This window comes from Dermacentor silvarum, chromosome 2 (genome assembly GCF_013339745.2).
Source record: "Dermacentor silvarum isolate Dsil-2018 chromosome 2, BIME_Dsil_1.4, whole genome shotgun sequence".
NCBI classification, from domain to species: domain Eukaryota; kingdom Metazoa; phylum Arthropoda; class Arachnida; order Ixodida; family Ixodidae; genus Dermacentor; species Dermacentor silvarum.
In genome coordinates, this window is record NC_051155.1 from 101,892,257 (window position 1) to 101,905,216 (window position 12,960).

The 12,960-nt window shown below is 47.1% G+C and overlaps 1 protein-coding gene across 1 annotated transcript in view; it reads left to right on the plus strand.

The window, feature by feature from the left end:
• Nucleotides 1-12,423, plus strand: part of LOC119441646 (uncharacterized) — a 58,649-nt gene extending 46,226 nt beyond the window's left edge. Inside the window, 3 exon segments of the mRNA XM_037706249.2 lie at nucleotides 4,057-4,285; nucleotides 4,287-5,549; nucleotides 5,602-12,423. Of these exon segments, the coding sequence (XP_037562177.2) occupies nucleotides 4,057-4,285; nucleotides 4,287-5,549; nucleotides 5,602-5,769 (1,660 nt within the window). The 3' untranslated portion in view covers nucleotides 5,770-12,423.
• The last annotated feature ends 537 nt before the right edge of the window (nucleotides 12,424-12,960 follow it).

Sequence of the window (12,960 nt, forward strand, 5' to 3'; positions counted from 1 at the left end):
AAAAAAAGTGTGTGACCCTAACACAAAGAATATGTTAAAGTATGCTGATTTGGTTTGAGATTTATGAAAATTAAAATTGTGACCATAATAGTTGTCACTATAAGCTACTTGCATTAAATATTGTCATGTAAGAGCTATTATAAAAATGCAAAATTGATAAGCAAAAATGATAAGCCCCTGTGTTCTGGCATTGCGGTTGTGTTTCAGGTGTTGAGCTGTGGCCCGCGTAAGTAAATATACTGAAAGCTTATTTATGTGGTTCTTCCTGCATGTTATTGATTCTGGTGGGCAGTGTCTTATTTCTGTAAGACTCACTGTTACTTCATCGCTCAGCTTATGCAGCAGACCTCTTGTCTGTTAGGTCAGTATCAGTCCATTCAGTCTAGTTAATAAATCTCACAAGATGCCCATAATTCTCAAACACATTGGTCAATTCAAACTTTTGATAGAACCAGTTTCAACATGGTTCGTATAACGTGGCTCAACTGCCATGTTTAGTGATGGGGTAACATAATCATAATCCAAAAGCACGACCGTTGTTAGAGGAGAAGAGCACTCACTGACCAGATGCACCACACACAGAGTCATATGGAGGCTTCATAGTGGTCCTTGGCACTTTTAGAAACCCTTGAATTCAGAAGTGCCATTTTCCGTTCAGTTTAGTTCATCTTTAATTCAGTTTCAGGGAAGGCCTTGAAAACCTTTTAAGTTTTGCAGAGGGCTTAAAAGTTATTGAATTGTACTTTCGTCTAAGCATGGTGGACTGTCTTTATGTGTCTGACTACAACATTTATGTAAGCCAAGAGTCAAGCCAATCGAATCAGATTAGCATATTTGCAGTAAGGAGCCATCTTGTTTGTCTTGGCTGGTATAACCCAAGTGCAGCGAAGGTTTAGCAAAAAAGGCTTAGCAAGCACATTCTTCTTTTTTTTTTTTTTTTTCATTCTGTGTGCAGTGAAAAAAGCATTATGGCAGTGCATTGTTTTCAAGCTGTCAGGCATCACGGTGCTTTAATCCTTGCAATTAGAAGTGTATGAATACTTGAATATTCAATTTCAAATCGAATAGTGAAAATTTTAACTATTTGATTTGCAAATCAAGTATCTAGTATTCGATTTTTTTAATATTTGATACCTTTGGTGAATGACCCCGCCATGGTCGATGCCTTGGCGCGTGCAGCGTTCCCATGGTGTGCGATCTCTATCGGTACAAAGTTCGACTAGGTCGAACTTTGTACCGATAAAAGTAGAAACTGCCGCCGAAAGCAGGCGTTGGCCCCAGCGAACGCGTTCCCACCATTGCCACGTTGATGCTCCTCTGCCCGCAACGCCGCCTCATCGGCTTGCCGTTGTCGCATGCGTTTGATATCTCGGGTTAGCTCAGCGTCGTGGTTAGCAGCGTTCCATTAGAAGCACAAACATGTAACCAATAATTGAGAAACGCTCCAATACAGCGTCGGGATTAACCCACTGCTAAACACCAGGGCTGCACGTTTCTGCTTCATTGGTAAACCATCTATACGGAATGCTTAGGCGGTGCATTTTTTTTCTTTTTCTTTGAAAGACATTCTATTGGTATAAAATATTTTCCAGACCTTCGTATACGAACTGCGTTGTTATCAGTGCTGGCATACTACAGTGGAACCTCGATGATACGAATCTTACGGGGTTCGTATTAGCCTGAAATTCGTATCATCGAAACACAATTAAAACTAGCTAAATTAAATAGTCAAAGGTGAACTCACTCTGGCACACGCACGTAAAGAGCATTTACAGTATAGACCACTTATAACGTAACCGTTTATAGTGCAGAACTGGCTACAATGTGGCCTTTTCCGACTCCCGTTTACCCTCCAATAGAACTCCATGTATATGCATATCGGTTAGAGTGCAGCCGCGTGAGACGAAATACCGGTTGTAATCCGGCTTCAGCGGGAAAATCTCGCCGACAAGGGCGGCATGTTCTCAACGAGGTGCGCCCAACGATGGGAGAGGAGATCAACGAGGGCGATGCGGAGACGTGGAGCATAAGTCCAAGGGCGATAAAATTCGTCGCCGCACGCCGTATGTGCGAGTAAAAGCAAGCGGGGGACGCTAGCCTTCACAGAGAGCGAACGCACAGCCGAGAGCAAACGCGACTTCCGTCGCGCGAGAGGCCGTTGGGGTATGGGAGGGAAGGAGGGGCAACACTGTGCTGCGGCACCAAATGCGTATCTTGCACGGTGTAAGTGGTATCTTGCAACTGGGTGCAAGGGTAACTGGCGACGGAATCTCCCACGCGAAAGGAGCAAAGCGGGAAGGCAACGCGGGAGAGGAGAGAGGGGGGGGGGCGGCTTCTAATCTGCCAACAAATGCGTTCTTGTACTTTGCGCCTGTGCCGGCTGTCGGTGTTATCGCACGCACAGTATCTTGAAAGCGATCTCCACACGGCTCTGACCTTTGTATGCGCTGTGCTTACGCCGCTCAGTTTCCCTTGAAGCGATAGACCGCACGAACCTTCGCTCGCTGCGGCGGCCGCGCTTCCCCATGCAAGCACAAAAGGAAAAGCACCAAAAGCGCCACCGCTTCAAACTCTTCGCGCCCAGTCGCAGGCTCCGCACTGTCCGGCGCCGCGTCCGCACCTCCGTACCAAAAGAGAAAGGGAGAAAGCGCGTGACTGCGTGCTGTTTTCTTTCGCGGCCGTCGGTGGGGCGTCGTTTATTCGTATCAACCGACACCGGTCGAAAATCGATTCGTAATAACCATTCTCTAGCAGGTTGCAAAGTAATGGGGCTCGGCCGGGACCACAGAAAAATTCGTATTATCCCGGAAATTCATATTAGCCTTGATCGTATCATCGAGATTCCACTGTAATTTAGAGTTCCCTTTACTAAGAGTAGAGCATACTATACATTTTAAATCATAGGTACTACAGTTACTTATAGCTAGCTACATTCTTGTTAAAGGGGCACTAAAGGGAAATGTTAAGTCAATGTGGACTGTTGAAATACCATTCAGAAGCCTTTCAATGATTGCCTTGTGCCAAGAAATGCCAAGAAAAGACTTAGATGACGTTGCATAGCCATCACTGCCCTCTACTGCCGTTGGTGAGTTAAGCTGCACCTTGGAGGCAGCGTTACATTTTTTTTGCACAAAACGCAAACCTGCGGCCGTGGAGAAGCCGAGCCAGAACACAGCGTTAAATTCGCAGCTGCAGATGCTCTTAGTCAAGTAGCATTGACCATTTGGCCATTCTGCAACATCACAGGGGCGTAGCATTCTCTGCTGCTTGTAGTTAGCGTGTGTTTTGCAAGCCAGCAAAACCAACACAGCACTACGTGATAACAAAACTACTGAAACGGGAAAGAGGGGGCAGCTCAGAGTCAACCAAAAACGAAACCTTTCAACCGCCCATGTCGTTGGCAAGGGTAAAGTCTTTAAGTTCTTTTTTCTAAAAATCAAGTAGTACTTGACAAGTAGCATTTTCTCCCGTCTTATAATGCGATGCAATTAGCTCTTTATTACGAGTTGGAGTACTAGTGACAAGTTTAATGAAGAGTGCCTACAACAAGTGCCCTGGGGAAGTCTCAAATCGTGTCCTGCATTTACCTCAATTTCTCTATTGCGATCATATTGACGCCTGAGACGTTCTCGAGCATTAATCTGTTATTTTAGCTTGACCTAACATTTGCTTTTACTGTCCCTTTAGGTAATGTGTTTAGCCTCCTGAGCATGTGCAGGACCGTTCTTTTGCACGAAATTTTGAAGCATAATAGCTTGTGTTAAATTTTCTCATATTCGATATTCAGCTTTTTTTTCCTTGATTTGATTCAAAGTCTACTACACCCCTATTTGAAATGCTTTCTCAGGGTCTTCTAAGTCGTTGAAAACCCTTAAACTATTTCCTCAAAAGCTGCTATGATTTCTGAGTATATGTGCAACATCTGGCATCTGCCTTTCCTTATTATTATTTATTCATTTATTTATTTATTTATTCCAAAAGTGTATGTGGAGTTGAAAAGTGTTGGTGTTGACAAGGGGCACATACCACTTGCCTGATGCGTTTTCATCGCTTCAGTTCCAGGCGACGCCAGGCCAGAAGCAGCTCTGAGAGCGACAAGGAGTGGCGTTGTGGCAAAAAGCGGAAAAGCAAGGGCAGGCGCACCTGGCGAGCCAGCTCTACATCTGAGGAGGAAGAGGCCGAGTTCACTGTGGAAGAGAGCTCCGACGACAATCGCAGGCGCAAGGCGGCCAAGCGTCAACCACATTCTTCCGAGGAGGAAGAGGAAGGCCCCAGCGAGGAAGACTGACAGCGGCGCCGAGAAGAAGAAGACGAAGAAGGCTCAGAAGCCACAGAAAGAGACTAGGAAATCTGAAAAGGAGAAGCCAGCACCACAGAAGTCAAAGAAGCAGGTGCAGAGCAGCTCGGAGGATGAAGAGACAGACGAGACCGAGAGTGAGGAAGAAGACGATGATGAGGAGAGCGGTGACGCCGCCTCCGACGATGGAGAAAGGAAGTTTGCCAAGAACCGCCGCATTATTCGGTCAGACGACGAAAGTGACGAAGGGGAGAAGGCTAAGGAGACAGCAGATGCAAAGGCAACCACCGCTGACAGCAAGGAGCCACCACAACAAACTCCTTGCAATGCAGAGGCAGCTGATGCAAACAAGCCTGCAGTAGCTTGTACAGAGCCTGCTGCCGTGAAACACCCTCCTCTCGAGCATCCTGTTCCTTTGCAGCCTAATCCTACCCAGGACTGTGCTCCTCCTGTTGACGCAAACAGCAGGCCAGTGGTGGCTGTGAGACAAGGCTCCCCCAATTTGGGCCGACACCTTCTCACAGTTCCAGAAGCCTCCCGCAGTGTTTCCTCTTCCCCGATGCGAGTGGCCGGTGACGAGAAGGGTTTCCCAGAAGATGAAGAGGAAGAGGACTCCAACAAGGGCTTTCCACCTGAAGAGGAAGACTTGGAGGAGAAAGGGTTTCCGGAGGAACCGCTGCCACAACCAGTCCCACCCACGGGCAATAGCAGGGGAATTGCGCCACCCCCAGGCCACTATCCACCGGTTCGGCCGCCGTACCCTTACATGGGTCCCAGGCCACCGTATGGGCCACAGGACCCGTATGGCGACTGCGTGCCCATGGATGGTGCCTATGGGAGGCCACTTGCACCGACTCCGGTGGACCCGTACACACGTGGATCACCCAGTCCTCCCCAGTTTACCAGCCTCGACACTCCTCTTCCTCCACACCCACCGCCGCCGCCGCCGCCTCACGGTCGTGGTCGCCATCTGACGCCCCTGGAGGGAGGCCAGTATCGGGACCAGTATCGGCCTCCCGACACTTACCAGCCCCCGCCCGGTTACTACGGCGGAGGGCCTCCACCACTCCCTCCCGGGGGCCCACCTGGTCCTTACCGATACCCGCATCACCATCCACCACCACCTCCATCGGGGTACCCGCATCCACATCCTGGTTACTACAATCGGCCACCCGGCTATTACGGACCACCCCCTCCTCCGGAGGAAGGTGGCTACGGGCCGCCCCCTCCTCACCATCCCCCGCCGCCCGCCGCCGCCACCCCAAGGCAGTTCCTACTCGGAAGGCCCCCCAGGCCCTGACCAGCCTCAGTGGGGGGCGGGGCCCCCGCCTCCCCCTGGTGCAACTCCACAGGGCCAGGACGGCGGCTTCACCATTACCAATATTCTCCGGCAAAGAAACACCGGTGACGGAGGAGAAGAGGACGAGCTGAAGAGCGTAACGGACATTGTGTCGTACATCACCCAAGAGTAACGTGACGGAACTCATCTCTCTCCATTGTGAAAGGAGTGCACCTTCCTCTTGCGTCACCATGTGGTGCGTGTGCATTCATTCTGGATATTTCTCGCCGACTGTGAACATTATGGAGCAGCGGTGTCTTCTGCATATGGTTGGCTGGCTGGCCCTTCCCTTGTGTGTGTGTGTGTATGTATGTGCGGGCGGGTGGTCCAGACACAAAGCTAAAGTGGTGCATGCACTCATGCGGATTGAGAGAGTCAAGGACTGCATTTGGCATATGCATTTTGTGTGCCGACTCGCTGTGAACTTCCTCACTGTCCGAGCATTTTGGCACACTTATGGTAAGTGCTTCGACAAGGAAGAGTGCCTAAAAATGCAGTCTGTCAGCCTGCCTCGCTGTCGCCTGGCGGTTGTCTTCCTTGAGATGCGGACAACTCTGCAGTTATATAGAGAAATCGAAGGGCTATTCTAAACGGGGGCAAAGACGCGTGCTCTCGAGCGTGTGTGCTTTTTACAGGGAGTAAAAAAACATGTCGCTGTGTGTGCCGAGCTCAACTATTGCCGCATGCAAGCCGTGGCAGCTGCATTGCTTCCCAAGATTAATATTGTTTTTCCTGTTAGGCGGTGAGCCATGTGAGTCTTCTTTCTCTTGGCTTCTAATATTGGCAAATGGAAAAACGGGAACTGAACCAAGAGCAGTTTCCCATGTGCATTATGCTCTTTAACAAGCATTTTCTGCACAGTGCAAAATATTGCTTTTAACTTCCTTAAAGCTTAAAACACATCATTGCTAGTGTTGCATTCCAAAGCATTAAGCTGCACCTGCCAAAAAGTTGTGGTGGATGTCTGCTGCCTCCATTGCAAGTTCAGTTGTGAACAAGCAGGTTGTGGACATCTCTGGCTAATTCTTAGTATACCGGTGTAACAATGGCTTCGTGTGTTTGTTTCCAATCAGAGGACTCCAAAGAACCACTGAAGAGCATAACGTTGTTCCATGCGAGTTTTGCATAGGCCTCTTGTGTGCTTGTCAGTCTGGGGAGTAGCAAGCTAGAAATGTAGGGCAGTGCTCTTTCTTCTTTTTTTTTCTTCGTTATGATGCCTTACTAACTCGCCTGTTGACGGTTCTACGGCAGGGCAGCACTCTTTTGTTGCTAACATTTATAGGTACTGTTTAACTTCTGTTCTTATATGAAGGTGCGTGCCATTGGTGAAAGCATTTCAAGAGGAGTCTAGCCGAAATGGGTGTTTTCAAATGACTGCTTAGCTTTCAAAGCAGACATTGTGGTACTGTGTCTGTGGTGCTCTATGGTACACTTGGGTCGGCTGCCTCTAGTCTACAGCAGCATGTGCAGGGGCGAGTGACTACCGTTGCAAGTCACTACATCGCCCAGTTTATTTTGCATGCTGAACTTGTAGGGTATTTATTGAGGCACAGCTGAAAGTTCATCGATTCCACAGTAGTATGATCTGGTATGGTCCTACATTCTCGTGCAACCTACAGTTGCGACTTTTCTGCTGCATGAACCTCTTTCATACTTTACGTGGCAGCAGTGGTGGTCAGACGCAGTGACTCACTCTCATCACCCTTCAGCACCTCTAAGAAGGTAACATAGGGACAGCAGATTCTTTATCATTGGTGGTGCTTCGATGCCTGTGGTGCTGCCTGAAAAGGGAAGAACTGGTATACAAAAAGGCTAAGACTCGCGGCCTTGTAAGGCAGTGCGCAGATAGCATCCATTGCACAGGTAAACGTCAACCACTGGCTGCTATCCTCTTGCTCTAACTTCCTTGGTACACTGTGGTCGAGGCTAGCTGCAAAAAATGGCAGACAGAGAATGGCCTTTCTGTGTAGCATCTTTTGTAGGAAGAAGTGATTGCTCAACTGGTTGTATGGGAAATCACGTGTGGGGGAACTACATGACCTGTAGTGAGAATGATTTTGTGAAACGCATTCAAGTAATTTTACAGGGATCTATTGTTTTAGGAAGTTGCGCTTAAAAAAAGAAGAAACTTCATGGCTTTACCATCGCAAACATTTCATCTTGCTGCATGATGTTGATGTGAAGCAGTCTGGACAAAAAAGAATAGCACAGGTGTTTATACATCCTCTCACCCTTGCAAACAGTGTCCAGGGAGGGGTTTCAGCATGCATACACCACAGCTTGTATGTTGCTACTTAAAAAGGTTGAGCTATGTGTAGGTATGAAGCCAACACGTACATTGTCAGCTGGCAACTCTTTTATTTTTACTGCTGTTTGAAGCACAAAATATTTTTGCCATATTGTAGTGCATGTTGTTGATGCGCATTGAGCAAATATCATTACACTTTTCAAATCCATTCTCCTTTCTGTTTTATCATGATGACCAAGGCTTCTAGAACAAAGGAGAAAAGCCTATGAAATTGTGCTGCCAGTGTGTTTTGTGCTTCTGTTGACATGTGCCTACCCACAAAAATTTTTGGAATGTGGAACTCTGGGAAAAAGAAACTGAATTACATTATAGCATTGATAATGTGGCAGAAGTTACTGCATAGACAAGTTTGTGGTAATTTGGGCAGCCTACTTGATCAGTAAGAGGAAAGGAACGGGGCGTGAAACAGACGGACAATCGGCACGCGTGTTCGTCGTCTGCTTCGTGTTTTGTAGGCCACAGAGAGACCCCCGGACACTGCATCAATTCCTTGCTGTATGCTTAAGTGGGGAAGTTAAAAGCAACTGCCACATTCCAAAAAACTTTGTGGCCAGGCATGCAGTCCTGTTTTAAGAAATGCCTGCATATTTTGTACATACCATCTTAAGTTATGCATACATGTATATTTTTTTTTATTAGTTGCAATATGTTGCTGTTTGTGTGTCTGGTCCATATCACAGGTTGCTGGTGCTGCTGCAGTGCCTAACAATTTCTCGTATACAAGTTTTGACAGCATTGTCATTGCAGCACCAACAGCAGCCTGCGGAACGCACTGCAGTGAGAAACTGCTTATTGAGTGTCACGAGGCTTTGGGTAACTCATGCACAGAAACATGACTATGTATGTGTGTGTGGCTGATACTACGCAATAAGCCAATTCAGCAGGTTACGAAACAAATCCTGCGTGGCATCCTGCTGAATTTGGTGTAATTGCCGAGCTTTCTCTTAGGCTTGTGTGAATATTTGATAATTTCAAATAATCGATCGAATAATGAGTCGATTTGAATTTGCAATTATTTACAATATGTACAAGTATATGCAATTTTAGGCGGTGTCCAAATTTATGCCTTAGTGGTGGCACTCTTTGGATAACAAATGCAAATATTGAAGGCTAAGCTTTTGCTGGTTGCATGCAGCGAAAGCGATTCCAGGAGCCGGAAACACATTATAGAGTTTTGGGCGCCGCTTATGTGAAGTTTAATGTGTGGTCAGTCGACATTTCTGGTAAGCAAACAGCATTGGCATTAACATTAGCAAATCACATGGCCAAGACAAGCCAAAGAATTGGTTTACAGTCGCCGACAGATTTTTCGGACCTGCTAGGTTATTTGAGCATGCTTGCGGCACTGCCACCTTTTCTATTGGACTAATGTATAACTGTGACTGAGTGTGGCTGAAGTTTTGCACGGTGCACATAAATTTTTCTAACCTGATCGGTGTGCGCCATGATGTCGGAAAAATTGCGTCAGTGAAGAATGTTGGTGCTATCCAGGTTATGCTCTTGCTTTTGTCAATGAGGTGGTTCCTCGGCTTTCCGAGAGTCGTACAGCCACTGCAAATAAGTCTGAGCCAACTTGGCCCCAGACCATAACTTTGGTCCCTGATAACCAGCTAAGCAGTACCGGTTAGACCTAACAGCCAAGGCAGTGCTGCCGTGATGAAAGTAAGCCGCTGCCCTGGTTGTTGGCAAGTGGCAAATTGTTGCAAGAAGTTTGCCCCTCATTGTGTGGCTGACCATTGATCGGGTTAAGCTCACATGTAGGCCAGACAAGAGCAAGCTGAATTCGCACAACACTGCCTAAACTGCCAGTGACAGGCGAACCTGAAACTCTCCTGCAGCCTTGACAGTTGCCATGTTTCAGATAGGCTGAACCACAACACTGAGCAAAAGTTCATAAACGAATTCTATGTACTGCTCACATTGCATTTTTCAATTTTTGCATGAAAATATTTAAATAACAGCACTACAAAAAACTGATCCCAGAATACCTACCATTACCTGCGAAGACCTTGTCTTTATATATTTATGTGTGTGTCAATTATGGCTAAGTATAAGGGCTTTATGCGAATCGCACAACTATTTGAACTGCTCACTTCAAAATTACTTGACATTATTACTATTTGTAGTGCTCCCACTCCTGCGCCAAATGTGCCAGATTGCGCCTTACGAGATTTCCTGCGCCATTCTGATAAAAGTACACGATTTTGCACCGAAGTGCGCCAAAATTAGCGACTGCGCATTACGTGTGTGGCTGCAGTGGCCCACAGACGTGCATGGCGCGCATGACTAAAGCGGCTTCATAAATCGAACTTCACGTTATCTATACGTCGTTGACTGGTAATTCGGGCTCGATGGGGACCACCTAAAGGTCTAAATAATTGGGAGTTGGAAATATCCAAATTCACCAGTAAAGAACTGAATTTATTCCGCCAGTGGCAAAAAAAGTACCTTATCCTCGTTTGAACCACTTTCGGGGATACGTTCACTTTCGCGGGATTTCGCGTCACTAGCGTCAGCGGCGGCATGCTTGGTAGTGTGCCAGGAACGCTATCACCCGTCGACTTGCCCAGTGCTAGTCGCACGAAATGTCGCCAAAGTGAAAGTATCCCGGAGAGGGATCGTCCAAAAATAAAGCCAAGTTTGTCAATGCAGTTGCGCACGTACACTTGCCTACGATCTGGTCAGTCCGTATCTCGACCATTGTTATGCTCTCGCCACAAATAGACGAAAGTACAATTGATGCATGCACCGAATCTTCAACCTTTGGCAACAGCTATGTCCGCGATTTGTAGCGATGCCTTTTCCGCTGTCGCTCCTTGTGCTTCGTCAGTGGTATAAGAGCGGCGCTCCGCCTGCGTCAACCAGCAGAGAACGGTGTGTGATAAGGGCGGCATATAGAATCGAGCAGAATGCATCCCTACAGGAGTCGACCGCGCTATCACAGCCGAATGACGGCTTTTTCTTTTTTTTTTTGAAACGGTCACCGTCTTCGTCGGCGGAGATATCGAGGGTGTAGTCGGCGCCGCTTAAACAGCTTAAGTTGCTGCGACCGTGTCGCTAGTTAACGCTGGACGCGCGGAGCCAACCCGAATGCACTCCCGAATGGCTTGCTGGAGTTCGCTTGCCAGATGGTTTGGGCGCGGTCGGTGCTTGATTAACTAAGCTTCGCTAGTTTCGGTTTCCAGGAGGTGTCTGCGACATGGCCGACCACCATGCTGCGGTGATGCCAGCGACGTATCAGCGCCAAAATATTGCTATTTCCGCTCAACTCGGCGGCCAAATTAGCACACAGTCGTGTAGGCAAAGTCCGAATTATATAGAATGGCGTACCTTAAGGTGTCCGAAATGTCAGTCATACTTATACTTTAAATTTATGGGCCAGTGATGGTGCCTCAAAGTAGTCAGAATAATCGAGTTTGTTTGAATTGCTGGTGTCGAAATATTCGGTCGACGCCAGTTGTGAATCAGCCAGTTGCTGAACAGAGGCTTCAGCTTTACGAGAAAAAACAGACCATTGAAGAGTACCTGGTGTCGTCTAAAGCAATGACTGAGCGTTACAAGGGGCTCATCAAGGCTGGCCTGGCTCAGAAAAGAATTAATGACATTGAGTCTGGCCAGGTGTTTCTGACTGATGCTAGAGCCTTGCTAAAAACATAACAAAGTGTTAGCTGTCAATGAAAAAAATCATACGATGTAAAAGGCAACATCTGAGCAGGTTCGCTAAACTTGAAATAAACTAATTACAGCACACTCTGTGAACAGGTTTGTTGTCTTCATTTAAATTAAAGGGAAACTCATCTATTTAGAGGCAGAGCAACATTGTTTTACAGCAAGCAAATACTTTCTGGAATAACGCTTGTCAATGTTAAGTGTTTGAAATAGCTTAGGACGTGTCCAGCAGCTGGAATTAATTAGCGCCAATGTGCTCCGAAATCTGTATCTGGATGCTCCAAACTGCTCCAAAATTAAGATTTTGCTGCTCTAAAAATTGCTCCAAATCTCAGTTCGTCAGTGGCACCACTGTATTTGCTTCAACTTTGCTTTGAACCCAAAAATTGATATTCACGCAAGCCTACGTTCATTTCTTCTTTTCTTTTTCCAAAAGCAGGCTACATTTCCTTTTTTTTTTTCCTTTCTGTGGCTATCCGTCTTCTTTAATGCATCTCTTATTCTTGGTGGGTGCCTGGCAGCAAGAGTGACAAACATGTGACAAAGTGGGTTTCACTGGGAAGGGTATACATCTCATTTGCGTCTTCAAAATGTGGTGTCTCGCATGTGATGGCCATGCTGCCATCATTGGCATATGTGACCCCAACACTGTACAGTCATTTCATCTCTCCATCAATGGGAAAGCTTGGTCACGGTTTCCTTGGCGGGTCTCATCGCTCGCTGCTGTAAGAAAGCTTTTTGTACATAGACGTTTTGTCCAAATCGTGTAACCAAAGGTGTGTCATTAAAAAAGAACATCTTTTTTTTTTCCCGCTTTGTGTCAGTGTTCTCCTTGCAGCTGCGCACGCATTCAACATCTGGGGTTTTATCCTCAATCACTCGAGGCGATGCTTTCACTTGTGCAAAAATTCCTGTAACTAGCACTGGATGCATCAACGACTACAGGCAACAGTGGTTTTGGTACAATGCAGAGCATGCTGTTGTACCGCAGTGCCAGGGAACGCTGTCGACCATGGATGACGATGCATATTCATATGAAGTTCTAAGTATCCCCCGAAAGTGATAGACCAAGAATACTGTTACAGCGCGCCAGATTGCCGGCTCCAGGCTCACCAACTCAGGCTGCGCAGTATATCCAGTACGACATCCTACATTGAGACTTTCAGTTTTCTCCTGGCTCCATTGTCCTTCTGTGGACGCCATGTCACCACATCGGCTTGTTTGAAAAGCTGCTGCCGCACTACGCAGGGCTCTACATGCTATTGCGGCAGGTTGGCGATGTTAATTACAAGGTCGCTCCGCTGGCCTCACCTGTCCCCACCGACATTGTGCACGTGTCTCGGCCGA